This window comes from Neurospora tetraspora (assembly GCF_033439725.1).
Source record: "Neurospora tetraspora strain CBS 560.94 chromosome Unknown B0H65scaffold_6, whole genome shotgun sequence".
Classification (NCBI taxonomy): domain Eukaryota; kingdom Fungi; phylum Ascomycota; class Sordariomycetes; order Sordariales; family Sordariaceae; genus Neurospora; species Neurospora tetraspora.
The window spans coordinates 322,337-348,877 of NW_026944388.1; the positions used below are offsets into that span (position 1 = coordinate 322,337).

Genomic DNA, 26,541 nt, shown 5'->3' on the forward strand with positions numbered 1-26,541 from the left:
TGTAGATTCCGGCGTGTATCGAGAGCCTAGATACGCGATCGTAATGAGCCGGCGACAGCAACTGAAGCCAGGGACGATGACGATGCGGAGACGGGGGACGAGGATGGCTCGATGCGAACGGTGGAGGACAGGGATGATGGGTTGGTGACGGTCAAGTAACCGACAAGGGAACTAAAAAGAAGGGGAATTCAAACAGTGAGAAAGTCAAGAAAGACGGGATGGGATGGAAAATGGCCGTAAAACCAAAAGGAGAAGCCCCGATATTCACAACAGCCTGTCCGAAGAGATGACTTGTCTGGGACTCTTCTGCGATGGTGTTGTTCGGTGGGAGAAGGTAAGGAGAAGTGGAAGCTGAGGGAGAGACGGGGGAGCTCTGAAAGTTGCGACGAGGAGGGGAAGACGGGGATTTTTGATGGTGCCATCTTCCTGGGATTGGCGGGCAGGCAGCCACTGAGACGCGAGGAAGGGGACAGAATGCAGAGCGGAGGAGGGGCGCGGGACGAACTCCAGGTTGGATCACGGGCGATTCGATTCGCATCCGTAGCGACCAGAGTATAAAGACTGGCCGTCGCCGTCTTCCTCTAGGGCCTGTTCTCGTCATCAACCCCCACTCTTTGGTAACTCTACAACCTGCCTTAGCAATTTCAAAGGGAAAGAAACATGCAAGTTTTGGGTGTTTTGGTGTTGTGCTTTCCAAGGACTGTGTAACAGTCTGGAGAACTACCTCTAATCAAGGCATCTGTGGAGTAAATGGACGCCGGATGTATCGACGGGACGTATCGAGACTATCGACCAGCGAGGCGCTAAGGTAGGTACCTGTTTATAGCTTAATACCACAGATACGTAATATAAATCTTCCCGTCCATCAACTTGCGGATTGTCTGTCATATTCTCATCAATTTGATCCTGAAGTAGTATGTTGTACGGAGGGGTCGGGAGGAGGATTGTTGGCTCACGGCCCGGGGGCTGGAGGCAAGGCGCCAAAGTAACCAACCACAGAGATATTGATCCCCAAGAGGTTCAAGGTTCAGGCCTTCGGTTTGGTCCCCTCTTCCATTCTCCAACTGGAAGCTTTCCTTTCCCCTCGAGATCATCCATGCGACTGTGCCGACCCTGGCATTGTCCCTCCCGTGTTCTTGGAACGAAAGATGAATTTACCAGCCCTACGTACCTCTTCAGGGCTGCGAGGTCCTCTCTTAATATTGTAGACTCTAATGAGAGATCAAGACAAAAAATTTGGCGTCGTTCTTCCCTCTGGATGGTTTTCCAAAAGGGTGATCGAACGCGTGGGTAGACCGGGGTGATACTTGCAGTCAATGCATGACCCGACTCGCCCTTCATCTCATCAGTCCGCCCAACACGTGCCAATGGAGCACGACGGAACGGCCAGCTGGGCTGATCTGTCATCGCGGAACACTTTGACGCATCATTGTGAGAATGAGGGGTTGGCAATCTGTCCAGCAAAGTCCCAATAGTATTATGCTTTCTTCGGGAGCGGTCATGGCAGACAAGAATGACAAACAAAGGGGTTTACGGCAGCCGCCTTTTCGCACAATAGGTCGTTGATAATTTCCAGATATTGACATCTTAAACTAAACCCAGTCGAGTAACAGTACGGCCTTTGTATGTGGGGTTGGATCGAGTGGATTCACTGAACTCCAGTTGTGTAACCGCTGAATAGACAACAATTGGTAGTCAAAATCCAGCTTAAACGGACAGTCCCATCGCAACGTTTTTTGTTGGATCTGTGTGATTCTGTCTGGGCCAGTCCCCTGAATCCCCGTCCAACAACCTGGAAACGATAAGGCCAACTCGGGGAAGCACGCTGGCGGTCAAGGCACCCACGCTTCTCACCCCACAAAGAGCCTCAACCGCGCGGAGCATGGAGTTCCAGGGACCCGACAGCGCACTTCGATGCTAGAACCAGATTTACCAGCAGCTACGATCATCTGCTGAACCGCGTAACAACCCGCCGTTCTTCCGATTCCATTTCCATTTCAAGTTCAGTTCAGTTCAGTATCCCTTCAACCCCAGAATTCTACTCGAGTTTCGACCTTCGACAACCTTCACTTCAAGTCTCCCAGAGCCTTGACCCAAATATTGACCCTTCACCGGATCAGAATCTAGGTCCCAGTTTCATCGAACCTGAAAAGTCCAGAAACTATATCCATCGCGAACTCCATCCCTGGTTTTGTGCTAGGAAAGCAACAGCAAGATATGGATTTGTTAATGCGTGGACTCCCCTAAACCCCGGAGGACCCCCTTTGTCACCCACCCGATAACCAAACAATTCCCCGGAGATTTATATGCGCCAACATCCAACTTTGTTCCGTGACCATTGTCACACCTCCGGACTAGCAAGGTGCATCCGCTTTACCGCAAAGAAAAGGAAACTCAACCACAACCCGGCCAATCTTTATCATTCCTAGAGACTTCGACACACCACCCACCCTTAAACCTCGCTTGCTTGCATCATCGGCTTGCAAAATGACCGCTCCAGCCCCCACGAGGCCAAACCTCAACCTGGATGAGTTGGATCGGCTGTACAACAATGTGGTAAGCAGGACTGGATCTACCTTCACAATCAATCGGGTCGGGCTAACATGCGCCGTCGTAGCTTGTTGAAACTGGCAAGATCTTCAAAGTCCTTGCCAAGGAGGGTGGTAGCTCGGTTGCCGAGTTGCCTGCTGCGAATACCAGCCGTATCCAGTACAATATCGAGGAGTTTAATGCCACCTTAGATGAGGTCGAGTTCGAGATCGTAAGTTTGAAAGATATTGGTTGCCCTGAGCTACGGGCTAACTTGAAGAAAAAGGTGCAAGCCAAGGCCGCCATCTTGAGGGATCTGAACAAAGTACGGGAAAAGCGCAATCCACCGCCGGTACCGGTACCGGCACCAAAACCGGCGTCTCTCTCGGCCCCAACAGCGCCCATGGCACCCAAGGCTCCCAAGGCTCCAATGGCTCCAATGGCCCCCATGACCGTCGGTATTCCGCCAGGTCCCAGCCCCCCTCAACCTCAACCCGGGAAGCCGCCTCTTAACAAGTCGGTGGCTCCCATCCCTGATATGGGACTCGATCTTACCGCCTCTCCCGTGGCCAAGCACTCCCCGAGCCCGAAGCTGGTGAAGACCAATCCGAAGAACTCGCCTCGGCCGGGCGCCGCGCGCCCTGTTAGTGTACCTCCGAAGAAGGATTCCAAGGTCCCGCCAGGTCAAGCCTCCCGACTAGCACATGCGGCAACCGCAGCATCACAGGCTCCTCGATCAGCAAGCGCAGCGCCCCAAGCCCCCCATCCAGTTCACAACGCCAAGTCTGCGGTCCTTCATGGTGGGAATCCGGGATCTGGTCCAATCGCGCCGCCTAATCACATCAACATCCCGAACCAACCTCATCATCAGACCGTGTCAGGGCCGCAACCACCTCAGCCAACGCAGGGACCTCAAGGGACGTTCCACGCTCCACCCCCCGCTACAGCCAAAGCCCCAGCATCAGTACCAGCACCAGGAGCCGAAGCTCTCTTCACAAACATGACCTTCTCCCTGGCACCTGCCCCGGGAGAAGGGCCGAAACAGAACCACCAACCAGCCGCCAACATGACGAATGCTCCACACCCACCCGCTCCGAATGTAGGTCAAGCACCGGTACCCCCGAACGCCAACACCAACGGAGGAGGAGAGGACGCCAACATGTCCAACGCGGAGATCTTCGACCTTGGATCAGGAAGCATGGACAACATGGAGGACATCAACTACGACCTGGGCGGAGAAGGCGGCGACAATAGCAATTTCAACGATCTCTACTTCAGCAGCGGCGGCGATGACACCACACAGAACACGGAGTTTGACAGCTCGAATTACTACAACTTTTAGGAGGTGGTTTAGGATACGGTCGAACGCCAGTTGAAGAAGCATTGGATAGGAGTCGAGGAGAAGCATAGGGAGGCTGAGGAGTCGGGTCAGGTTGAGCCGGTCAAGTTGAGAAGGTCACTAAGGCTCACGACGACACTTCAACGGAGAAGGATATGATATGGAAAGAGAAGAGAGGGGGCTAAAGGAAATGGATGGCGTTTTCGAGATGGCTTTTTAATGGGGTAAATACGATACGATACCACTTGGGGTTCACGCGTACTATTGGGGACATCTTTACAGCGACTTCGGCATGTCCAAGGATGAACGCGTTGCCGACGATCTCTAAAGGAGAGGGAGGGAGGGGATGGCGATGGGACCTAATACCTCGGTATGGCATAGGATACAACTAAGAGCGAGAGACGGACGACGTGATGATTATCTTTGGTGGTAGCAGCGACATAGGAAAATGAGACTGGTGGCCTAATTGAAACACACAGTCATCATCAATCAGGTACACAAAGTGAAGCGAGCACCGCGTTGTGCTGTGAAAGGACAGACCGTTGTCATCGCCATGATACGTTCAGGTCACTTTGCTTGACTGTACCGATCAAAGGAATGATTTTAACTCTCTCTGTTATCGTATATCCACCACATATTGGCTTCTTGTCAACTTGGGTCACCTCACGCGGCACTTCCAATCTCGTCGTCCTGTGCTCCATAGGTCGGTCTCCTAAGAACACACTTTCACCATAAAGTTCTCGAGACACTCGTTCATTTAGAGCAAGAGTCCTGCACCAGCGACAGTGTGTATAGATTATACATGACGAAGTATAGGAAAGAGGTAGAAGACATAAGGCCGCGTTAGAGTGGTCAGCATTGGCTGCTTTGGCTTGGTCATATTTCCACGTTTCCGTGGGCTGACCTCTCCCAAAGAATTTGTAGCTTGGGAGATATCATTTAAGCTCTTCCGGTGAATTCAGGAGGCGCTTTGAAGTAAGTGGGCTTGAGGAAGTGCAGGGTAGGCAGCAATCACCAGCATCAACACCTCTACGCAATCAAGGACGAGGACGGTAACAAAACCGGACGGACGTCCATTGACCAAGTCACGAAGGAATCGATGTTGACGACGTATTTCCTCACTTGCCAGTCTCACATCCTCAAATGCTGTTCAAGACTTCAAATGAGGTAGCAATCATCTATCGTCTCCCGTCTCCCGTCTCCCGTCTCTGCCGGTCATGGTCACCGCCAACGGCAAGATCATGATCTTGATCTTGACCTCCTCCCATCTACGTCCCCAAAGCAATGTCATATGTTAGTGAGCCACCTCCCCTTTCCCGCATGCTCGCCCGTAAAGGCTTGTCTTTGTCTAACAACCAGACCTACCTCCGAGATTCTCATGTCGATCACCCGTAGATCACCACCCCCTTCAACGCTCTTTCATTGAACAATCCCAACTACCCTAAACCCACCTCATTGACACTGCTAAGGAAGCTTGTCCAATTCAAGCATTGAGCTATGTAACAAGCTAAATAATAGACGCCTTTCGTCATACGTACCGTGCATATTGCTTTTGTCATTTGTGCAGTGTCGGTCGGTACCTGCTCGACCTGCTGCATCATCCTATGCGTATATCACGACGGTATGCCATGCCATGCCATGTCCTGTCGAATAGAAACGTGACGGGCAATTAATACATGGACGTCAATGTGAGGAACATTCGAAGTCTGCTTTGAGACGACACATCAGCGGTACCCTTCCACAGTTGCCAGTTTAATCTTACACTCCATTAAACAAGGTTACATCTAGCTACCTACATTATTTCGGTGTCACACGATCTCTCAGTGTCCGAGTGTCCGAGTGTCAGTTCATCAGGTGAATTGATGATTCCCAGATTCAGTTGCTCAGGAACATATTGATTCACCGTTCCCATCCCTGCTTGTGCACCATTACTCATTTCCTTGCTTTCCGTCCTTCTTCCTGGCCAATTCTTCAGCGCCTCCTAGAATAAAGTGAATCACAGATTGAACAGCAGAAAAGACACTCAGTTTCTTTAGTATAACCAACACCAAGCTCAGGTAAGTGGTATTATGCTATGTACACAAACAAAATGTGTGTGTGTGTGTGTGTGTCCCCTTTCCTGCTTCCTTCATGGTAGTCGTAAGTCGTTCCCAAGTAAGCAATAGTGGTTGGTAACATGAAAAAGACAAACAACGGGTTCGAACAAAAAAAGATGGAAAGAACCAAACCCGCTGTATGAACACCCTAGTTTTCGGCTAGCACCAACGGTTTGGCGAAAGAGGAAAAGCAGGTCAGACAGAGAACAAAAGTAAAAAGGGTTAGAGTTTGATGAGACGAGAAACCTATCCAGGCTTCATCGTCGCATCGGGTATTTCCAAGAAACCGCCAAAACAAAAGTAAACAATAAACAACGAATGTGTCCGTCCGTCCGTCCAACCATGTCCGTCAACACCATTCCAATTCCAAACCCCATCTAGAAGTCATTTTTTGATTCGCCCAGCAATGCAATGTGAAACAGCCTCGACAAATCATGCGGACGGGCGAGGCTGATGGTCGGTGGTCGCATTCGCTGTCGATGCTGCCGCCTTTGACTCCAATTCCCTCCTCTTTGCCAGTAGACTCTTGAAAGCACCCAGACACTGAACGAGCTCCTCCTCGTTTTGGGCGCAAAATCGATAGCTCTTCTCGTCCGTGATGATTTGCAAGCAATGGGCCTTGGACTTGCTTAGCGGATCGATGTCCACAACGTTGACGATTGACGAGAAAGCGACGACGAAGAGAACCGAGTACTCGGATGCGTCCTTGTACAGAATGAGATTTCTTGGTCGTAAGACTGCCCATGATTTCTTCCATTGCTTGACGCCACGTTTACTGCGGAGGAATCGCAACCATCCCTGCCAAATAATCCGATCCGGGTCTTGCTCGAGGTTGATGCCGCTAGATTGGCTAATGTTCATCGCTCCTGGGGTCATGGGGGCACCCTGTGCCTGTGCTGCTCGTACTCGTGCTTGTGATACGGATTGAGACCGCGCACACAAACTTTCGATTGTTGCGCCCGGTATCCGTTGGAAATCCGAATCGGAGAAGTCGGAATGCGACGCAAGTTCTGTCTCCGACATTCCCGATGATTCAATGGCCGATGGACGTCGTCCGCCAGGAGATGCCAGGATCCGTACAGGAGGCTCGAGGGGTTCCGGTGAGCTCGAAGCAAGTCGTTCCCGATCAGTGGCAGGGGCGTAGTTGAGATCGGATTGTCGTCGGGGAGGTGGGCTGGCCAAGAATAGTTCCTCCTCTTCCTCCTCTATCCTGGCATCCTTCCTGATCAAGTCAACCCACTCCTGGGCATCCTGCAAAGTCGGAGCTTGGAAATGGAAGTTCTTTGCGGGCGAAAACAGGCCAAAGACGTTTGGGCGTTTCTGCTTTGGGTCTTTGAGGAAAGTGACGGCCGTCAGATCCGACAGGTAGATTTTGTGTCGAAGCTTCTCCTCTTTATCCGATTTGTAGATGGACAGAGTGTTGGGGCGCAAGACGAGATAAATAGTCCTCCAAGCCTGTACCGCGACGGTGAGATACAGCCCGGTACTAAACGATGCCCATAACAGGCCAAAGACGTACCTTGGTTTTTGAGGTGCGCTTTTGCACATAGCCGCTCTTGAGAACACGGTCGAACTCGAAGCTTCCGTTCTGGTTGACGGGCGAAAATGTCTCGCCGGCAAGATTACTCCTTAGTCGGACAGCTGTAGATGGAGGCGGCATAGGGATAGACGAAGGCGGGATGGCGACGCTGACGCGGCGACCTTGAGTTGGGGCGGTAGCCGAAGAGACCGGAGGCTGAGTGTACATTTCGGTCATGATGGCGGATGGCACATGTAATTCGATTTAAAAGAGTGCTGCTAGTAATGATGGTAGTGATGGTGGTGGTGAGTTTGGCGATGGTGATGTCGGTCAGTGTTTGTGATTCGTCGTCGTCGTTGGTAAGCAGAGAAGGAGCGATGTGTTGTGCTGAAAAGGCGGAAGGGTAATAATGTAAGCGAAGGCAACCCTCGACGGGATGATGGAGGAATTATGAAGCCCAAGGGTAAGGACCGGCGACGTGCGTGAGGCGGCAGCTGACGAGCAGTGGAAGTGATGTGGAAATGGAAGCAGAAGCAGAAGCCGAAGCAGAAGCAGAAGTAAGCACGCTCCACTACTGTACCGGGCAGATGACGGAGCAACTGAAGCGAGCCGAGATGCAACCGAACGGACGAAATGGTGCAGCAGCTGGCAGACGGACGGGAAGGTGGAGAAAAGGAGGATGCAGCTCACAGCAGCGATGCAGGCCGGCGGGGGAGTAAAATCGTGAGAAGCTTCAAATCATTCAGTTTGAGTTGATGAATGAACCTGGGTGAGTCTGTTTAGATGAGGTCCGAAACCAGTGTCCACCCAGGCCAGACGGGAATTATTAGTCGGGGTGGAGACTCTGGAGCGTTGCCGGGGCGGCCAATCCGGGCTTCCATTTAACTCGATGTGTGTGGAGGAGGAGTTCACGGAGTCTAGTAAGGAAATGGAACCCAGGGCCCGGACCAATGCAAATTCCAGTGGGTGCGACCTGAAGTTCCAGTGGCAGTTGACCTGGAATTATTCCAACCTAGCTTCTTCAGGGCAACCGACCACACCCTCGTGCTCATCCGTTGAAGGTCTCAAGTTCTTTCCTGGCTCAGGTGGTACTTTGATGATCAGGACAGAGGCTGAGCTCGCGGTGCCGAGACACTTTGAAACAGTTGAGGATGGCTTGCAGTCAACCTTCCGGTCAACCTTTCAACTCAGGGGATGGGAGGCACGGCAATGCTCAAGTGTGTCCCATATCAGACTTGAACCCAGGAGTACTATAGGCAATAGTTCTTGACAAGGTAGACGGCCATGTTTGTGATGCTAATGATGAGTATTTGATAATATGATGAAGCATAGCGGTACGTACCCTCGAGGGCCACAGGTGTCGGCAGGTGGGCGAGCGAGCGGGGACGGGCCATGTTGCTTCGATGACCTAAATTTAAGCAACAGACGGGGGTGCCTGGGCTTTCTCTTGTTCACAAACCTTCTCATCAATGTGCAATATCGAAATGAGATGCGCTATCGGCTGGCAATCCAGATCCATCAGGGGCATCAAGTACCGAGGATGCAGTCCATGCCCTATTGTTTGGTGCTTCATCTGGTCGGTGTCACCGAATGAGTGGTTGTCGAGCATGGGCGGCAACGAGGACTACATAGGTCAGCATTGTTCTCGCCGTTCGAGATGGTTTCAGAGGTCCAACAAGTGCGACACATCCAGGACATGCAGAAGCTGGAGCCGAACGTTTGAACGTTGACGCTTCCGTTCGTTGGATCCGAACGACTCACCCAAGCAATTCGAAGAGGTGGAGATGGCATGGGGAGGGTGCAGATGCCTCTTTCTTAACTTCACTCATAAGCGCCAGACGGGCGGCAATGAATGGACTGCAGTCTCAATCGTGTAGTGGTCTAACCGCAGCGACACCATAATGGGCAACGGCGAGGCTACTACTGAGCACAACTAACAATTCACACCCAATCTCGGCTTGTGTTACAATGTACACAAGTGCCGACTGGAGACCGGCGTCAACGACGGAGAGCGAAACCGATCCATGGGAGACGAAACTAGCGGAGATTGCACGAGGAGCGAGATTGCCGACATCAAAACAACTAATTGAGTTGAGGCATAATTACATATGGAGCACACGGAGCTACATTCGGTTATGGAAACCACCTATGTACTGCCATGCGGATCCCATTCCACTTCCTGGTCGTTGAAGGTTCCCCGAGCCCTGGCGTCTTCTGGTCTTCTTTGGCTTTTCGATCGAGGTCAATCGATTCTCCTTCCCCAGAGCTTGGCCTACTTGGCCGTCTTGGCCTGGAAACACCATACCAAGAGAGAAACGTCCAAGAAGGTCTGGAAGCGACCGACCAAAAATGCCGAGATTCGGGGAAGCTGCAGTCTCAGAGAGTGACACTTCGGGTCACCATGGTCACGATCAGAGTCGTTACTTCCCCATTTACACTTCCAGGCGAGGTAGGTGCCGTCTGACGCTGGGGTAATGGCCAAGCCTGAGGTGTCCTTCTTTCCTCAAGACAAGTCATATGATGGGAGAAAGCCTTCAAGAGCATCTCAAGACTGCTGAGAGGAAAAGTCGAGCTCGCGTTCGACGTGACCATCTACACATTATTCACATCTGCTCATTGGATATTTCCAAGTAATCATTACATACTCTTATCAGCTTCTATTCCACTCGTTGTATCGGAACTTGCCTCATCAAATTATTCAGCAGTTGAATCAACCCGATCGTTTCACTTGCTCAAATATTCCCTTATGGACCCTGAATCCACCAAGGAGTCGTCTGGGTCTGGCAAGTCGGTCAAGTCCCGTAAAAACAGTACCGACCAAGCCAAGGTTATTAAAGAATTGCGTGCCAGCACCGCCGCCCTTGCGGTTGCGCGGCTGCTCCGTGACACAGGGGGTGAGATATCGATAAATATCAGGAAAGAGTTACCGAGTGATAAACAGTATTTCCGATTCGAAGGGGTAATAGATGGTTTGCCCCAACATGCACTACCAACATGCGTGGTCAACGTAGGGCGAGTTCCCAACATTCGAGCCCGCCAGGTAAGTCTTCCAGAATAAGCACAAGAAAGCACCCTCTGTTGAATCTACAGCTACTGACACCATGTGGCCTCATTTCAGCATGTTATCAGGGAGGCACTCAATCACATGCCTTTACCTGACGAGAAGGCGATACCTGAGCACTCCGTTTCACACTACGAAGTACGGGACTATTCACACATGTTTAACGACGGAACAACCATCGCCATTGACAAGATTCCCGGCCTCGGCACCTTGAGTCTCTGGAACTACATACGAGCCTTAGAGCACTCGAAGGACCGCGAGTCAACAATCCCTGCCGCCGCCAACCCCCTTAGGTATGATATTGGAAACTGGCTCGGGCATTTTCACAATTGGGGCTCGGAAGAACAGGTGGTTAAGAAATTACAGGCCATTGTGCGAGGCCCTGATCTCATCGACCAGCATCACAAGTCTATCTTTGAGGAGCTAAACAAGGCCATTCATCAGCTTCCGAAACGCGCTCATAAAAGCGCTCATAAAACTTTGGACCAAGTCCGCGGCTTGATAAGGGCAAACTATGCCATTCCTGGGAAGAGACAATCGTTTCAAATTCTCAATGGCAACTTTGACCTATCCCGGTGAGCATGGCACGGCGGCTGTGTTGTCAATTACTACCAAGGGCACTAGAACTGACGTGTTCATCTTGTGTAGCCTCCATATCATGTACTCCCCGCTTGATAAGCGAGACGACCCAAGGCAGTTGCCATCTGTTTACGTTTCCGATTGGCGTGATTGTCGTGAAGGACATCCTGCGTTTGACCTCGGTCCGTTGATGGCTGACTTGGTTGTACTCTACAAGCAGAACACCACGCTCGCGGGTGATGTGGCCCGGGGATTCATTCAAGGATATTTTGCCAAAGTCAGGAACAACAGTCACCCGGGAAACAAGTTCATATTCCATGTTTTGGTACACATTGGAGTGTGCATGATCATACGATGCCGTGGTCTTTCTGAGAAAAAGAACGATGACATGGACAAAAAAGTCAAAGACAACGGCAAGGACATCGGTAAAGGCAAACGCAAACGCAAGCGAAAGAACGGCAATGGTAACGGCACCGACAATGACAATGGCGATGCCAAACACACAACGACCGGTAACAAGGATCGAGGAATACTCAAATACGGACTCCTGATCATGCATCACGCGCTACGTGAAGACAGCCAGTGGTTTTTGGATAAGCCTGTTCTATGCCATCTTTTTGATTTATCTTCTTCTAAACCAGGACACTCTGGGCCCGACAAGTGGGAGTTAGCCAGGAAATCCGCAGAGAAGAGTGGTGAATCAAGTAGTCAGGTGAGGGAAGAAGGCACTTACGATCCTTGGGATTGGCATGATTTGGGTACATATACACTCTAAGGTTAAGGGAGCATAAGCGGTTCATTGTATATGTATACGTCTCTCATAGCATGCTTTCAGTTTTGAAAGAAATAACCAAATAGCGACCATAGTTCTCTCAGTCGTTCAGTCACATGGTGTGCCTTACACTTCGAGTTCTGGACAGCAGTTGCCGGTGCCGAACGTGATGCTTGTATAACTACTGGAGATGTGAGATATAACGCCGCCATTAGCCGAAGAGGAGACTTAATATGAACTTGGCTATGGTTAGTAGCTCTGTGGACAATGATACAGCTCCTCGGCAACTCTATGTCCCGACAATCCAAACAACCACCGTTGAGCCCCTTTTCAGGGGATCATCCACAAAGAACCCTAACCCTTGGGAGTAAGCACAGCCTGTAAAAACTGCACATGCAACAACAAAAAGTTGAATGAGCACGCATCACATGCACTCACTTTCGAGTGACTCAACCCTCACAAATCAACATCGCCACGCTCCTTTTCCAAGACCCAATTTTGAGTTTTAAGGACTGTAGTCCGTGAATTTTGAAAAGCCACCAAACCAAAGACGCCGTTACCAGCAACATCAGTCATCACACGTCCTCCCAACTCAAGCACCATCCAAAAGATCATGATGGCCTCAACATCACCACCTCCCACAACTTCACCAGCCATGTCATCCACCACAACCACCGCAACAACCAAACCCTGCGTCAAATGCCGTTCCAACCCAGGAACCCTCGACTCCCGCGGCCAACTCGTCTGCCGGTTCGTCCTTTTCCCCTCCACCCACCCCCACCCCCCCTTCTTCCACGATACTAACCCCCCCCCTCCCAGACTCTGCTTCCAAAAATTCATCTCGGCAAAATGCATCAAACAAATCGGCCTGCTAAACAAAGACGTGCGCTCCTCCTCGTCTTCCGCCCTCTCCGATTATCACTCCACCCAAAAAAATGCCGGTCCGCCCCAGGCTTCCTCCCGCCGGTATTTGTTGGGATTGAGTCTGGGACCGAGCTCAGCGGCGTTGTTGGAGCTGTTGAATGAGAATGTGGAGTTTCAAGTGGGGAGGGGGAGGAATGCGCCTTTTGAGTTGGGGGTGGTGCATGTGAGTGGTGCTGGGTTGGAGGGGGATGGGAAGGGGAGGGAGAGGGAGAAGGTGGAAGAGGTGGTGAGGAGGTTGGGGAGGAGGTATCCGAGGTTTGAGTTTAGAGTGGTGTACCTGGAGGAGGTGGTTGGGTTGGAGACTGTGGATTGGGAGGGGTTGGGGTTGGGGTTGGGGTTGGGGGGTTTTGTAACTGAGCAGAAGGACGAGACCGAGGTGACGACGACGACAAAGGCAGAGAGACTGCGGCAGCTGTTCGACAACCTCCCCTCCTCTACCACCTCCCGCACCGATCTCCTCCGCCTCTTCACTCGGCACTTACTCATCGCCGAAGCGCGCAAGAGCCAGTGCCACGCTTTGCTATTGGGCAGCAGCACCACCGCCTTGGCTGAGTTGACGCTGTCCGAGACGGCGAAGGGGAGAGGGTTTTCGTTGCCGTGGCAGATTAATGATGGGGTGTTGGGGGTTCCTTCTTTCAGCCCCAACTCTTCTTCTTCCTTGAAGACGGATGAAACAGGAATACTAATCTACCACCCCCTCCGCGACGCTCTACGAAAGGAGTTGGTAACCTTTACCAAACTTAGCGGCGAGCCAACACCGATTGCTGATTTACTTCCCGAGACCGACCTGACAACGACAGCGGCGGTGGTTTCGCACAAGGATCTGAGCATTGAGGAGGTGATGGTTAGGTATTTTGCGGATGTGGAGGAGAATTATCCGAGTATTGTGGCGAATGTGGCGAGGACGACGGGGAAGTTGATGAGGTTGTTTGGTGGTGGTGGTGCTGGAGCGGATGGGGATGAGGGAGTTAGAAGTAAGACAGAGGGAGAAGATGAAAATGAGGAGGAGGATGATGATGATGAGGAGAGGCTGTGCGGTCTGTGTAGTATGCCGCTTGATGAGTTTGGGGATCAGCGGTGGAAGGGAGAGTTGGGAGAGGATAATTATCGGGATGTTGTGGTAGGGGGTGAGGGAGAGAAGAAGACGAAGCAGAGGATATGTTATGGGTGTGAGAGGTCGATTCGGGGGTAGTAGATAGTGTTCAGCATCTTCGTTGTGGAAAAAGGAAGATAGATAGAGAGCACCCGACTGGCGTAGGTCATAACGAGATACCATTAGACATTTTGCAAGATCTCGACAAGCTATAACGCTCTAATGTATGGTGTTTATTAACCATTTTTTCCCCTTGTCCAAGGGACTTTGCCGATCCTCCATCGACCGATAGACGTCCATAAGCGTACAATATTTTTCGCTTTCATACACAAGGCAAGCCCCTGCCTGCCTGCCTGCCTGCCTGCCTTTCCTTTCCCTATTAACGCCAAGTGCGCCGTGCCTTGCCGAGTCCTGTCAAACAGGGTTGGTAAACCCATCCACACTTGTGCCATCCTGAGTGTCTATTGTTCAACCCCTAAAGTTCCTTGTAGTAACCTCCTCTTCCTTCTTCGTAGTCCTTGACTCCGGACTAGGTATTCTGATGACGGAATCATGGTACCTAACCCATATGTACCCGCACATCAACCCTTGTTCAATCTGGGTCTTCTGAACGACCTCTCCTGCGATGGTACTAGTATTTGCCATTGAATCCTCTGCCCTTCCGGTTACGTACCAGCTGGTCGCTATAGAGCCCGCCGGTGCCGCCACCATTCATAGCTGCCGGTCCCCTGGGTGGCTGCCGTCCGTTGCCATTAGCCAACAAGTCGTCGTCCTCCATAGGGTCTTCGAAGCCCATAGTTCCGTCAATCAGATCGTCCTCGGGATAGTAGTCGTTCGAGCGCTGAGAGCGGGGACCGGTGGGAGCGCGAGGCGGAGGTAGCTGGGAGGTAAGGGGATAAGTAGGACCGCTTGGTTTGTGATACACACTAAGAACACGACCGTCGGCCTGGGCAACCACGTTAGCTTCTCTGGGGCTTGGTCAAGCGGAATGGGGGTTAAACTGACTGTCTGCTTGTCAAATGTGGCAATCACATTGTCGGCACCCTCCTTGCTCTCAAACACAATCTCGGCAATAACAATCGGGTTGTGCTTCATGATACGACAGCTAAGTATTAGGCCGCCGATGGGGGTCATGGCGTTCTCGATATCGGCCGCTGTCGTTCCGGGAGCAAAGTTCTGCGCCATCACCGCAAAAGGTCCCGCCAGACCCCTGATTGTAAATCCCTTGCTACTAGGACCGGTAGGAACTGACGCAGCTGCCGGCCCCTTGGGGGCATTAGGAGGGGGCTGGTGGTGCTGTTGCTGTTGGTGTTGTTGCTGACGCCTCTGTTGACCTTGCTGCTTGCGCTGATCCGACTGCTCCTTGAACTCATTCCTAATGATCGCCTCCGCCATCTGCGCAGCCCGCCTCTTCTGGCGGGGGTTACCCGCAGGTCCAGCATTCGGGGTGGTGATGCGCGCCGCAAGAGAACCGGTGGGCTTCGGGGTATTGTTGGCGGACCTGGAGCCAGGACCAAGATCAATGGTCCATGAGCCGACTTTCTCGCTGTTGTTCTTCGAAGGTGCCGACTGGGGGGCGCCGCCGCGTTGCTGGAACAGACATGAAGGGTCAACGATTCCGAGCGCATGGTGAAGCGATCTACAAGGTGAGTGTTCAAGATTGCGAGCATACCTTCTTGACACCGGCGCGGCTTGCGAGCGAACCACCGGTGGTCTGTCTGGGCGTAGAGACGGGCGTGCTGGTTCTGTTGAAGATCCTGGCCGCGAGGGCCTCGTTCTTTTTCTTCTCGCGGTCTGCCTGAATGAGCTTCTGGAAGTCTTCGGCGACCTTTCTATCTTTCCCCATTGTGTCGGCTAGTTAAGAAATGCTGTACAAAGTGCGGTCGGTCGAAAGAGGTTGTGGAGGCGGGATGTCCAGTCGCCGAAATATGGTCGCGGATGGTTGTGATGCCGCAGGATATGGACAGGATACGTCGATGGGTTATGGGAGTTGAACCTTGGTTGATGATGCGCCAATGCTTTGGTTGGAGTTCGCAGTCTTTCACAGGGCAGCTGCGCGGGATGGGGACAAAGGTTCAAAGGTCAAGGTACGGGACGGTAAAGAGTGAGGGAGCAGCGGGCGCGGGAGGCGTGTCTCTATATTCTTTGCCGTGGGGTGTCGCGTCAGGAGTTTTGCTTCCCGCTTCACTTGTCCCTTGGTCCCTGCAACGCCGATCACTGCCAAGCGCCAAGCGCCAAGAGGTACCTGGAAGCTCAAGCACAGACCACTGTACTTTGCTATGTATACCTTGAAGTCCCGATAACTGCCGGCGCGCTGTTTCCTCACTAACATCAACCACACCACTCTTACGGTTCACTCCTTCTTGGAGATCTCATCATCGCTTTACACGTAACAGGAGAAGGAAGCTGTCAGGCGCAGTTAGTCTTGCTCCGCATGGTTGAAGTCACCGAGCCTAAGAACAACTTAAGTTCTTGTCGACAATGACTCCAACATATCACTCTTCTGTATCTTCTCTGACCGGCTGATATTAGCCTGTCTATCGTTTTGATAGTCGACGACCGGATGCCGGCGTTTTCAACACATAGTTTTTTTCATTCTTTACCATGGATTCGTGTCCCACATGCGTCTTCCACAATGTCAGATCGCTTGGGCAGGAAGACGGGAGTTCCGCGTGGCACCATGTTCACAAGATTCAAGAACGACAACGGTCCATCCAATCCGAAATCTGCAGCACTTCCAGCACTCAAGTCATGGAAGGGGAGATTTCCAAAATGTCCATTCACGCTGGGATTTCAGCACAAGAACACCGGACTGCTCGGTCGATTGACGCCTCCGAAAGACGAGGGGCATGAATATGGACTACGCAAAGCACCCGGAAAAAGATAGTATCAACTCGCCAGGAGGAAGACGAGAGAACAGCAGTCAAGCTCGAAACATCCGCTTACCGACAACTTTGACTCCAGCACACTCAACAAAGAAGTCGACCACGGCAACAATCTGGTTCAAGTTGCTGAGGATAGCACCCCAAGACCGACCCTTGGTAACACCCCCCAGTTATCCAGGAGAGGACGTCTTCTACACTCTATCCATCGGAAAGAGCCTCGATTTCAAGGTTGGTACTCGGCTGAGGCTCCCACTTTGACGATTCCGGAGTACACTAACAATAACAGAAACCGAACCTGTCGTGCCCAAGAATTGGCAAGACTTTGGGTATGTTATACAAAAAAAAAAGCCTCCGGAATTCGAATGCGGCATACTGATTCTTCTAGGTACAGACATGTTCCAGGCCACAAGTTTTCTCGCCATTTGAGCCCGATACAGTCACGGAGCCTAGAGTATTCATCGAGCCAAATGAGATCCTCATGCACCGAACTTCCGTCAATCCCAACAGACGCATCGTCATCATACTTGGAAAAACTTTCTTTGATGACATCGAGAGCGAGACCACCCTCGAGGTTGGAAATTCTCTCGGATACAGAAGTTTGGTCGATCCCCGAGCATGAACCAAACCCCGTCCACCCAAACTCTACGACCAAATCAAACAACCCGCAACCATCAAAAGATGGTTCAACCACATCCGACGACCCCTTCGAACCAAACATTCTATACCACTTATTATTCTCTGCCGTCAACTCAGATACCAACGACAACACACCACCCGAAACACCAAACCCAACAACCCCCGACAAACTTCTCCCTCCCTCCCCCCCTCCACCACCCCCTCTGCCAGCAGAATTCCCCTCCCTGGACGCCTTCCTTTCCCAACCCGTACCAACAAGTACTTCCCCGTCAACGCACAACTACCAACCAAAATGACCTGGCTCGACGTCCTCTCTCTAGCACAGAGCGTTCTAGCCTGCGAGGAGGAGTCCGCCATTAATCAGGTTCACGTCCGTACGGTCGGGGAGGTCGACGAGGACCCAGCTGCTGATGCTGATGGGCACTCTTTGCTGGTGAAGAGTCATGTGGCTGAGGTTGAGGAATGTGTTGACGATGATGCAGAGGAGGAGGATGAAGATACGGGGAGCGTTATCAGAAGCTCCTTTAGCTCGTTTGATATACGGGATGTGAATCTTTCTTTGCATAAGGAGGTGTCGAGAATTTGGTCTTGGAGGGAGAAGTGGAGGGGTACGAGGGGGGGTGTTGGGAGGACGGGGATTTTGAGGTGATGGGGGGAGCATGAGGGATTGATGGTGCTTTTACATGAAGCGGAACATGAGCGAGGAGTTGAATGCTGGGATAACTAGCGGACGAAAAGAAGGGGGAGCACAGGGCAGTTAACACTGCCGATGCATTTCTTGTTGCAACAGCGTTTATGGAGTAGTAGCTGTTATGAGTATAGCGATTTTGGGGTTATTACTAGCCTGCGAGTAGCATAGACTCCGGAGCTGAATTAGCTGGTATGATTCTATCGACTTTTCGGCCTTCTATGCAAAAAATACTTAAAACCAAGGAAAAGAGCTTGAATCCTCGGTAGGTACAATGGCATGATCCTATGTGCGAAACCAACTCCAATGTGTACATAGAGTACGTACATGGAATGATCAATGAACACACAACAGCCCCTTCTTCTCCTTTACTCGATACATGAGCAAATCCTTACACTCCAAATGCTTCCATTCCCCAAAGCCCCTTTCCGCGCGCCAACACAGCCAACAGATCTGTACTATATATACGCTCTAGATAAACCGAGATACCTTTACCCAAATCAAACATACACCCTGCTTGCTCCCTTACTGATGCTTATGATGCTCATGATCATGCTCATGATCATGCTCCTTTGCCTCTTCCTCACCAACAACCTCCTCCTCCTCCGGCTCCGGACTAGTCTTAGGACTAACATCCCCCGGAATAAACTCATCAAACTTCTTAATCTTCGCCGCCCCCTCCTCCTTGGGCACGAACCGTATCCTAACCTTCCTCGCACCCCTCACCTTGGCGCCCACCTGCGTCCGCACCGCATCCTCCACCTCCCGCACGTCCTCCACCGTCCACATGTTGGGCACCGCCAGCTCGATGTCCAACAAATAATTCTGGCCGGACTTGACGCCTGTTATCTCGACGACTTCGACCTCGTGGCCTTCGGATACCCCCTGGAGGGCCTTAAGACATTGCTTGCGCACCGAGTGCTTGACTTCGTCGTCGATGGAGCGGTCGGCGAGCTCGTAGAGGGCGGAAACGGTGTTGGAGTAGCCGGCTTTGATGACGAGGAGGGAGATGAGAAGGCCGCCGACGGGGTCGAGCCAGGAGGCGTTGTGGAGGAAGTTGGCGCCGAGGATGGCGGCGAGGGTGACGATGCCGGTGAGAGAGTCGACGCGGTGGTGCACGGCGTTGGAGGCGAGGACGGAGGATTTACGGTCGCGGGCTACTTTCATTGCTGGTTGGGACAAGGTGTTAGTGGGGGTTATGATGGGAGGGGAGATTGGGGGGACAAAGGGGAGGGAAGGGGGACAAAAAAAAAGGAGGGGGGGGGGGGGGGGGACGGCAACGTACTAGCATGGTAAAGCCACTCCTTGACGGCCACCGTACCGGCCGCCAACCAAGCAGCATGCAAACTAGGTCCTTCGGCGCTCACTCCATGATGGTGATGGTGTCCATGGCCGTGACCGTGACTGTGTTCCAGGAGTTGCGCCGCAGCCGCCGGATCGAGGAAGAAGTGCGCATATAGCGAGGTGCAGCTGTTCATACACATGAAGAGTCCGCCAAACAGGAGCATGCTCGACACGCCCAGCGACCCCAAGCTCTCGACCTTGCCGAAGCCGTAGGGGAAGTTGTCGGTTGGCGGGCGCAAGCTCCACGAGACGGTCGCGAGCGTCAGGATGTCCGAGGCCAGATCGGTCAAGCTGTGCCAGGCGTCGGCGATCATGGATTGCGAGTTGAAGGCGTACCCGCCTAGGCCCTTTGCGATGGCCATGCCCAGGTTGGAGTAGAGGCCGATCCGGGTGATGCGCACACCGGCGTCGGCCTTGTTTCGCGAGGTCAGGTAGACATTGTCGTGGTGATGGTGGTGGTGGCCGAGGCCGTGGGAGTGGCCGGCGTGGCCTCGAGATTGGGTGGGCGTGGTCATGACTGCTGTCCTTGTTGTTGTTGCTGTCCTCCTTCGTGGTCGTAGGAGTTGGGAGAGAAGGGAGGGATAAGGGGGGTTGCTCGAAGAGGAGACAGGGATCAAGGAGCGTCGTAAGCGATCCTCGAAGGAGCGACTGTTTGAGTAAGTGTCGTAGCAGCGACTGGGAGGACTAGGGATTGTTGTTGTTGTTGTTGTTGTTGTTGTTGTTGTTGTAGTTGTGGTATGTGTCCCTAAGCATTGACGTTGTAGTAAGAGTTCAAGGCGAGGTGTCCTCCTCAACGAAGCGGCAGACGAGCTAAACGGAAGCAGTTGGCTCCGGGGTCGTTTCGAGACGCAAACAGCGAGATGGAAGTGATGGGCAGCAGTGGGCGCAAGCGCAGTGTCACGGAGGCGCACCAGCGGGGCCGTACATTGCCTGCTTGTACACGAAAGAGAAGGCATCAAAAAGAAAAAGAAGAAGGGAGGAAAAGAGGTTAGTTAGTATGTGACGCGCGTACGGTAGCCACTTGCTGTACCGTATGAGCAAGGGACCGTCTGGCAAAATGGAGGCCAAGGGAGCCGCAATGCAGTCGTATGTCAGGTACGCGGACTGAATTGGCGGAGAGCTTGTGTGGGAGTCTCCAGCAATTCCAGATTGTTTCGGACGGTGATGCTGTGGTTGGATTTGGTGATCCAATGTAACGAAATCGCATTTACAAGTCAAGTTTGAGAAACCGGGAAATGGTGCAATTGTTTCCCATTGGCAACCGTTGGCTCTGGCTCCCCGTTCCCACTTGCATTGGGTCTGATCGGCCTTTCTGCTTCAAGTCATGGCCAGAACACGGGAACGGACCGGGCAGCGGGGGCGGGCCAACGTCACTGGCGACTTCTCTAACGATGCGGAATCGGAGAGGGGACCACCAGGGCAGCCGGAAGAGACCGCCATGGCCCGGCTCAGAATGGGACGATGCGAATGCCATGACGCGGCACCAGCGGGCCATGAGAACCGAACAACGCTCTTGCAGGCTTGCAGCAGAATTGGGAACCTCTACGGTCAAGTGTCCTCTGCGAATGGCTGCCAGGGGCTGGTCTACAGTTGTCCGGCAGCTGTTATGGTGGGGTGGGACACCGTGTAAGTTGGAGGGACCCTGAAGGCCAAGCTTCGTTGTCTTACATCCAGGACTCCGGAATACCTGAAAATACAGCGTGCGCATTATCAGTCTTCTTTTGCTATTTTCAAGTGCTGTGCGCCATACTTTCGGGGTTTATAGGCAAGGTGTTATGTAGGTATTTCCAACAGAAAGTCGTGGTACTGTGGTCGAGTGGTGTGGTGCACTGGTCTCCCGATGATATGAGCGATCTTGGTTGATGCATCTTAGTAGGTGGCCCAAGGTCCCAATGAGGGAGACCATCCGGGTTCGATTCCTGGCTCAACCCTTCCACGCAATCTTTTTGCCTTCTTTCATTCCGTGCAACATGGTGAAATGGAAGCAGCGTAGTCAGACCATTCGAACTCTGTTTTCCTTTTTCATTTTGGATGTTGTTCGAATGTTGTCCAGCTCAATTAGGACTAGTTTGATGATTAGCGCGGCTCCGGCGACAGGGGTCTGCGAAGCTACACAGACTCAGACAGAAAAACAACGGGATAACCACAATCACGACGGAAAATTGGATAGAATGTATGAAGCGTCCAAAAGACATTGATACCAGCTTGTTGCCTAAAATTTGGTGGACAGGCGGTTGAGTTGCGCAGAGTGCGTAGTGGTCCCACAGACGACGGCACCGCAACCCCCAAATACCTGTACGCCAAGACATTTGATATGTAGCGTGTTCCAAGCTCCGAATACCTAACCCAGGAAATCTCCAAACAACCTTAATAGCTTTTGGAGTTTCTTCCACGCATCAGAGAAGGGCATTTTAGCTCTGGAAATCTTGACACGGCATCTTCACATCGACCCAGGAAACGCGCGCTCGACCCCAAGATCCACCCGCGACCACGCTCCGAACCATCACGAATTACCAGCAGGCCTTCACGATAGCCCACACTCAACCATGACAGGCAAGGGCAAGTCCCGCTGGGCAGACAGCGCAGAAGACGCCGCGCTCGAAGCGCAATTGAAGAAGGAAAAGGAGGAGAAGAAGCGCCTAAAGGCCGAAAAGGCGCGCAAAGCGGAAGCTGAAAAGAAGAAGCGCGAAGCAGAAGCTGCGGCGGCGCAACGACAACACCAACAACAACAAACCGGCGACGATGACCATGTCAACGGGCCCCCAGCGAAGCGACGAAGACTCTCGCCCGACCGCGACGCAGCACCACCACAAGCAGCACCAACAACAGCGAGCAGCAATGACAGCAGCAAACTACTACGCTTCGAAGGCGGCCGATTCGGCAAGTGTCGCAGCGTCGAGAACTACGACAAGCTTAACGACATCGAGGAGGGCGCATACGGCTGGGTGGCGCGGGCGCGCGAGATCGAGACCGGCAAGGTTGTTGCGCTGAAGAGACTTAAGATTGATCCCAAGGATCGCAGCGGTCTGCCGGTCACTGGCTTGCGGGAGATTCAAATCTTGAAGGACTGCAGTCACAGGAACATTGTCCAGCTGAAGGAGGTGGTGGTAAGCGACGATACGAGTAAGATTGAGAAGTATGTTATCACCTTTTCCTTCCTTTCCTATCCCCTCTACATCGGAGAAGAACTCAGACTAACAACCCCCACAGCATCTTCATAGTCCTCGAATTCCTCGAACACGACCTCAAGTCCATCCTCGAAGACATGCCCGAGCCCTTCCTCGCCTCCGAAGTGAAAACCCTCCTCCTCCAACTCTGCTCCGGCATCGCCTACCTGCACTCGCACTACATCCTGCACCGGGACCTCAAGACCTCCAATTTACTGCTTAACAACCGGGGCCAGCTCAAGATCGCCGACTTCGGCATGGCCCGCTACGTGCCCGACCCCCCGCCACCCAAACTGACCCAGCTGGTCGTCACCCTCTGGTACCGCGCGCCCGAGCTCCTCCTCGGCGCGGCCCGCTACGGGCCCGAAATCGACATGTGGTCTGTGGGGTGCATCTTTGGCGAGCTCCTCACCCGCGAACCCCTTTTACAAGGAAAAAACGAAGTCGACGAGCTTACGAAAATCTTTGAGCTCTGCGGCTTACCGACCGACGAGTCCTGGCCTGGTTTCCGCCGGTTACCCAACGCCCGCTCTTTACGCCTCCCTTCCTCCTCCACCAAACCTGCCCCCCAAACAACCACCACCACCCTAATCCGCGCCAAATTCCCCCTCCTAACCACCGCCGGCGTTTCTTTGCTTTCCTCCCTCTTATCTCTAAACCCCAGCAAGCGACCGACAGCGTCAGACATGTTGGAGCACGAATACTTCCGGCAGGACCCAAAACCAAAACAGGAGGCCATGTTCCCTACTTTTCCCAGTAAAGCGGGACAGGAGAAACGCCGAAGGAGGGAGACGCCGAATGCGCCCCAACGGGGCCAGAAGGCGGATGGCAGCATGGGGCAGGTGGATTTTAGTTCGCTTGTTGGGGGGATTTTTGGAGCGGGGAGGGAGAGGGAGGAGAGGGGTGGGGGGTTTAGTTTGAGGATGGTTTAGTGTTGTTGCGAACCAAGGTGGAATGAATGAATGGGCTTTGTTGGTGGTGGGTGCTGGGGTATGGGACATGAGGGTGTGTTTTATGAGGCCATTGAGCGGGCTGTCAGCGTACGTATTTGGTTGTCGATGTCTAGTTTCTACAGGTTTAATGCGCGTTAAAGCGTCAGACAGATGTAGGGACGTAATCAAGCATTCTTTTAGCCGCCTATACATTGGGGACGATACGCAAGTTGTCGAGACAGCTTTGGATGGATGAGGTACAGAGTGTCTCAAGTGGTTGGGGACGGCGGCAGCATCTGTGTTTCTGTGTTCTGCAACCTGCGACCTGCGACCTGCGATCTGTATGTCTTCGATCCAGATCCAGTTGGGCGGTAAAAAAGTAGGGACCTGCATCTTTGGTGTATAAGTACGGCCGCATGATGTTGTCTTGTTGGGAGCGCATGCAGTGTTTATGCTGGCGTCGTCTTCTCGAGAAGCGAAAATTGTAATGGTGATCCATGAATTTCGCCATTTATAGGACGAGGCTGAGATGTCGCACTGTACGTAGGAATGAAACATCAAGTCAGGTTACACCTTTATATTGAGGCTCTCATGAACATGATAAAATAATGCTATGCTTTTTCCTCTCCTTCAACAGACCGACAATTATGCTTCGCTTACAACCCCTCTCTCCCCACGTCTTCTTCTTCTCCTTCTCTTGTTTATCCAAGAAAAAATCCTAGCATAAGCCAAAGACAAAAAACCAACGCCGCATCCATTTCCGTTTGCGCGTAACGGACTCGACTCGACTCCATTCAAATGATTGTGTGCGTGTGTGTGACGTACTGCTTGCTTGCTTGCTGACCGACTGCGACTGACTGGCGGGAACATGGGATTAGCAATTAAAAAAAAAAGGCCGAAAAAGCGATGCAGCAAAGCACGCCAACTCCTTTCCTCCTCTCTCCCCATAAGCAAAACAAAATCCGACCATCCAACAAACTCTATTACAAAAACATTAGCCAAGGTCCCACCGTCCCTACCATTCCATACCACGTCCATTGTCTTTCCATAGTCTCTTCCGTCTCTTCCAGCTCCCTCCACATGATTCAGCATAGTTCGGTCGGTAGGTCAGAGTCTCATTTGTCCTTTCTTCTTTTTGTCATCAACATATTCCAGTCAACCAACAATTCGAGTTTCAGTTTCTCAAATGAATCCGCCAAACCCGGTAACGAACCAAGTGAAGCTGAAAACCGTGACCACGCTCATGGCCACCACCGCGCTGAGCGCCCGCTTATCAATATCGGAAACACCGCCACTGCAGGTCGCGCACACCCAGCCGCTGCCAAGGGGGGTGTACGGCTGCGGCGTGTACAAAACAAATTGGAAGCCGCTGAAGGGCGCGAGATAGCCAGCCTCGGGGGCCGCGGTGATGGCCGAGTCGGAGTCGTGGATGATGAGCGTGTAAGTATCCACCAGCAGCGGATTCTCGACGTTCTGGGTCTGGTAGGCCTGCGTGTCCCAGGTGAAGGAGCCCGGGGTGGCATAGGTCATGTTCTGCGTGAGCGTCCAGGTCGCCGAGGCGTCCCTGCACGAGACGAGCACGTCAACGGCCGTGGGCGTGCCCTGAACGTTGGTGTAGTTCCAGCCCCAGGTGATGTAGTCGCCGATCTTGTAGAGCTGAGAGCCAGCAAAGACCCCGGGGGTGACCATGACGACGGAGCCTGGCGGGTCTTGCGGGTTGAAGGTCTTGTGCTTTGTCGTCGTGGCCTTGGTACCCGTCTTCGTCTTGGTGCCGGTGGCGGTGCCGGTGCCGGAGCCAGAGCCAGAGGGAGAGTCGCTTTGGGTGAGCAGGCCAGTGTTGTAATCGGTGCTTATGGGCTGCCCCTTCTTCGTCGTGGTGGGCGCGGTGGTTGTGGCATCTTGGTTATCGTTTGTAGGCTTCGCCGTGGGTTTCGCTGTCGGCGTTTGTGCTGGCGCTTCGGAAGATGCTGCGATTGATTGAGGTCAGTTGATGCACGGTCCGGCACGGGTTTGGATGAACCCCGATGAATCCGTCTTGAACATACCTGGCTCTGGGTCTGCCCTCACGACAAGGGAGTCAATCTCTGGAAGAAACCTAGGCCATAGCCCAGAAGCGGACGCAATAGGCGACAAAGAGAGGAATGCGACGGCCAGTTGGCCAACAGAGAGCGATGTCCTCATAGTGTTGGTGGTTGTGGTGTTATGCAGTATGTGTGTTTATGCAGTATGCAGCAGGCGTTCAGATGAATATGCCCGAGGAGGTCCAAGCGACCAAGATCAATCCAAGCCCGATATCCCAAAACGGCTTCACCCCAAAACAAAGTATATACAACAGCTGAACAGCAATTGCCCTATACAAAGCTGTTTAACGTCGGAGAATAACTTTTGGGTGTTGTGGTACTCGTCGTCGTCGGTGGCTTGAAGAGTCTGAGCGACAGAGAGATCGTGGTACGACGCTTGTCTTGGTGCTGGTAGCGCGGTGGACCAACCCCTAATGCTGGGAGCCTGGGACCTGAGTATGTACTAAGCTAGCGGTGGGCTGCTAACCGAACAATGGAATGGATGCCGCCGGTGGGAAATTGTGCACTTGAGTGAACCGATGCGATGGATGGAAAACTTTGCTTCGCGTCGGAATGCTTCCTTCAACTGGACAGCGACAGGATCTGATAAGCGAGAGACGGGTATCCGGGATGATGAGAACGCTGGGAGACAGCGAACGGAGCGAACGGTTTGGATAATGCCTGAAAAGCGAATGTGAGGGTTGCTGAAGACAGCGGGCAGAAGGAGAGCGAAAGAGCAACTGGGATGAGGTGAGTGGATAGGGGAGAAGATGGGCGAAATGGAACCAGAATGGCTGGAGATCGACTTTCACGGGACTGGGTCTGGGAGAGAAGAGGTTTCCATGGCTCCTCTGCAGCTTTCCGCCAGGATCCAACACAAGGATGGACTCACCAGCGAAAAGAGAGAGAAGCCACAG

The 26,541-nt window shown here is 52.7% G+C and overlaps 9 protein-coding genes across 9 annotated transcripts; 5 read left to right on the top strand and 4 right to left on the bottom strand.

The window, feature by feature from the left end:
* Positions 1–2,267: 2,267 nt before the first annotated feature.
* On the top strand, positions 2,268–3,967 carry B0H65DRAFT_248806 (uncharacterized protein). Its single transcript, XM_062822435.1, has 3 exons — positions 2,268–2,556; positions 2,618–2,761; positions 2,816–3,967. Exons 1-3 carry the CDS (start codon positions 2,488–2,490, stop codon positions 3,869–3,871), a joined length of 1,269 nt encoding a protein of 422 aa, XP_062679025.1. The 5' UTR covers positions 2,268–2,487; the 3' UTR covers positions 3,872–3,967.
* Positions 3,968–6,061: 2,094 nt separating this feature from the next.
* B0H65DRAFT_248868 (uncharacterized protein) lies at positions 6,062–7,863 on the bottom strand. The gene is made up of 2 exons (XM_062822436.1): positions 7,484–7,863; positions 6,062–7,419 (listed from the first exon to the last, which is right to left on the bottom strand). Exons 1-2 carry the CDS (start codon positions 7,718–7,720, stop codon positions 6,397–6,399), a joined length of 1,260 nt encoding a protein of 419 aa, XP_062679026.1. The 5' UTR covers positions 7,721–7,863; the 3' UTR covers positions 6,062–6,396.
* Positions 7,864–10,531: 2,668 nt separating this feature from the next.
* On the top strand, positions 10,532–11,996 carry B0H65DRAFT_471245 (uncharacterized protein). The gene is made up of 2 exons (XM_062827084.1): positions 10,532–11,119; positions 11,193–11,996. The coding sequence occupies exons 1-2, from the start codon at positions 10,629–10,631 to the stop codon at positions 11,896–11,898; spliced, it is 1,197 nt and encodes a 398-aa protein (XP_062679027.1). The 5' UTR covers positions 10,532–10,628; the 3' UTR covers positions 11,899–11,996.
* A 121-nt stretch (positions 11,997–12,117) lies between these two features.
* On the top strand, positions 12,118–14,101 carry B0H65DRAFT_577577 (uncharacterized protein). The gene is made up of 2 exons (XM_062830697.1): positions 12,118–12,645; positions 12,715–14,101. The coding sequence occupies exons 1-2, from the start codon at positions 12,509–12,511 to the stop codon at positions 14,009–14,011; spliced, it is 1,434 nt and encodes a 477-aa protein (XP_062679028.1). The 5' UTR covers positions 12,118–12,508; the 3' UTR covers positions 14,012–14,101.
* An 88-nt stretch (positions 14,102–14,189) lies between these two features.
* B0H65DRAFT_471249 (uncharacterized protein) lies at positions 14,190–16,075 on the bottom strand. Its single transcript, XM_062827085.1, has 3 exons — positions 15,585–16,075; positions 14,918–15,502; positions 14,190–14,858 (listed from the first exon to the last, which is right to left on the bottom strand). Exons 1-3 carry the CDS (start codon positions 15,756–15,758, stop codon positions 14,544–14,546), a joined length of 1,074 nt encoding a protein of 357 aa, XP_062679029.1. The 5' UTR covers positions 15,759–16,075; the 3' UTR covers positions 14,190–14,543.
* A 692-nt stretch (positions 16,076–16,767) lies between these two features.
* B0H65DRAFT_577589 (uncharacterized protein) lies at positions 16,768–18,277 on the top strand (the record flags this gene model as incomplete). The annotated part of the gene is made up of 3 exons (XM_062830698.1): positions 16,768–17,029; positions 17,084–17,123; positions 17,551–18,277. 3 exons carry the CDS (start codon positions 16,768–16,770, stop codon positions 18,080–18,082), a joined length of 834 nt encoding a protein of 277 aa, XP_062679030.1. The 3' UTR covers positions 18,083–18,277.
* Positions 18,278–18,646: 369 nt separating this feature from the next.
* B0H65DRAFT_431068 (cation efflux family-domain-containing protein) lies at positions 18,647–19,980 on the bottom strand (the record flags this gene model as incomplete). The annotated part of the gene is made up of 2 exons (XM_062824924.1): positions 18,647–19,290; positions 19,407–19,980. 2 exons carry the CDS (start codon positions 19,978–19,980, stop codon positions 18,647–18,649), a joined length of 1,218 nt encoding a protein of 405 aa, XP_062679031.1.
* Positions 19,981–21,837: 1,857 nt separating this feature from the next.
* On the top strand, positions 21,838–23,667 carry B0H65DRAFT_248939 (kinase-like domain-containing protein). The gene is made up of 2 exons (XM_062822437.1): positions 21,838–22,601; positions 22,676–23,667. Exons 1-2 carry the CDS (start codon positions 22,012–22,014, stop codon positions 23,562–23,564), a joined length of 1,479 nt encoding a protein of 492 aa, XP_062679032.1. The 5' UTR covers positions 21,838–22,011; the 3' UTR covers positions 23,565–23,667.
* A 1,079-nt stretch (positions 23,668–24,746) lies between these two features.
* On the bottom strand, positions 24,747–25,745 carry B0H65DRAFT_432124 (uncharacterized protein; the record flags this gene model as incomplete). Its single annotated transcript, XM_062824983.1, has 2 exons — positions 24,747–25,531; positions 25,610–25,745. 2 exons carry the CDS (start codon positions 25,743–25,745, stop codon positions 24,747–24,749), a joined length of 921 nt encoding a protein of 306 aa, XP_062679033.1.
* Between the last annotated feature and the right edge of the window lie 796 nt (positions 25,746–26,541).

What these genes read in the sequence shown, in the direction of transcription:
- B0H65DRAFT_471249 (XM_062827085.1), bottom strand. Translation starts at nt 15,758, where the DNA reads ATGGGGAAAGATAGAAAGGTCGCCGAAGACTTCCAGAAGCTCATTCAG. An exon ending in GCCGCGCCGGTGTCAAGAAG is followed by an intron (nt 15,503 to 15,584) that starts GTATGCTCGCAA and finishes TGTCTGTTCCAG; the next exon opens with CAACGCGGCGGCGCCCCCCA. An exon ending in CCACATTTGACAAGCAGACA is followed by an intron (nt 14,859 to 14,917) that starts GTCAGTTTAACC and finishes GTGGTTGCCCAG; the next exon opens with GCCGACGGTCGTGTTCTTAG.
- B0H65DRAFT_248806 (XM_062822435.1), top strand. Translation starts at nt 2,488, where the DNA reads ATGACCGCTCCAGCCCCCACGAGGCCAAACCTCAACCTGGATGAGTTG. An exon ending in ATCGGCTGTACAACAATGTG is followed by an intron (nt 2,557 to 2,617) that starts GTAAGCAGGACT and finishes GCGCCGTCGTAG; the next exon opens with CTTGTTGAAACTGGCAAGAT. An exon ending in ATGAGGTCGAGTTCGAGATC is followed by an intron (nt 2,762 to 2,815) that starts GTAAGTTTGAAA and finishes TTGAAGAAAAAG; the next exon opens with GTGCAAGCCAAGGCCGCCAT.
- B0H65DRAFT_248868 (XM_062822436.1), bottom strand. Translation starts at nt 7,720, where the DNA reads ATGACCGAAATGTACACTCAGCCTCCGGTCTCTTCGGCTACCGCCCCA. An exon ending in AGCGCACCTCAAAAACCAAG is followed by an intron (nt 7,420 to 7,483) that starts GTACGTCTTTGG and finishes GTCGCGGTACAG; the next exon opens with GCTTGGAGGACTATTTATCT.
- B0H65DRAFT_577577 (XM_062830697.1), top strand. Translation starts at nt 12,509, where the DNA reads ATGATGGCCTCAACATCACCACCTCCCACAACTTCACCAGCCATGTCA. An exon ending in CGCGGCCAACTCGTCTGCCG is followed by an intron (nt 12,646 to 12,714) that starts GTTCGTCCTTTT and finishes CCCCCCTCCCAG; the next exon opens with ACTCTGCTTCCAAAAATTCA.
- B0H65DRAFT_248939 (XM_062822437.1), top strand. Translation starts at nt 22,012, where the DNA reads ATGACAGGCAAGGGCAAGTCCCGCTGGGCAGACAGCGCAGAAGACGCC. An exon ending in GATACGAGTAAGATTGAGAA is followed by an intron (nt 22,602 to 22,675) that starts GTATGTTATCAC and finishes CAACCCCCACAG; the next exon opens with CATCTTCATAGTCCTCGAAT.
- B0H65DRAFT_471245 (XM_062827084.1), top strand. Translation starts at nt 10,629, where the DNA reads ATGCCTTTACCTGACGAGAAGGCGATACCTGAGCACTCCGTTTCACAC. An exon ending in GGCAACTTTGACCTATCCCG is followed by an intron (nt 11,120 to 11,192) that starts GTGAGCATGGCA and finishes CATCTTGTGTAG; the next exon opens with CCTCCATATCATGTACTCCC.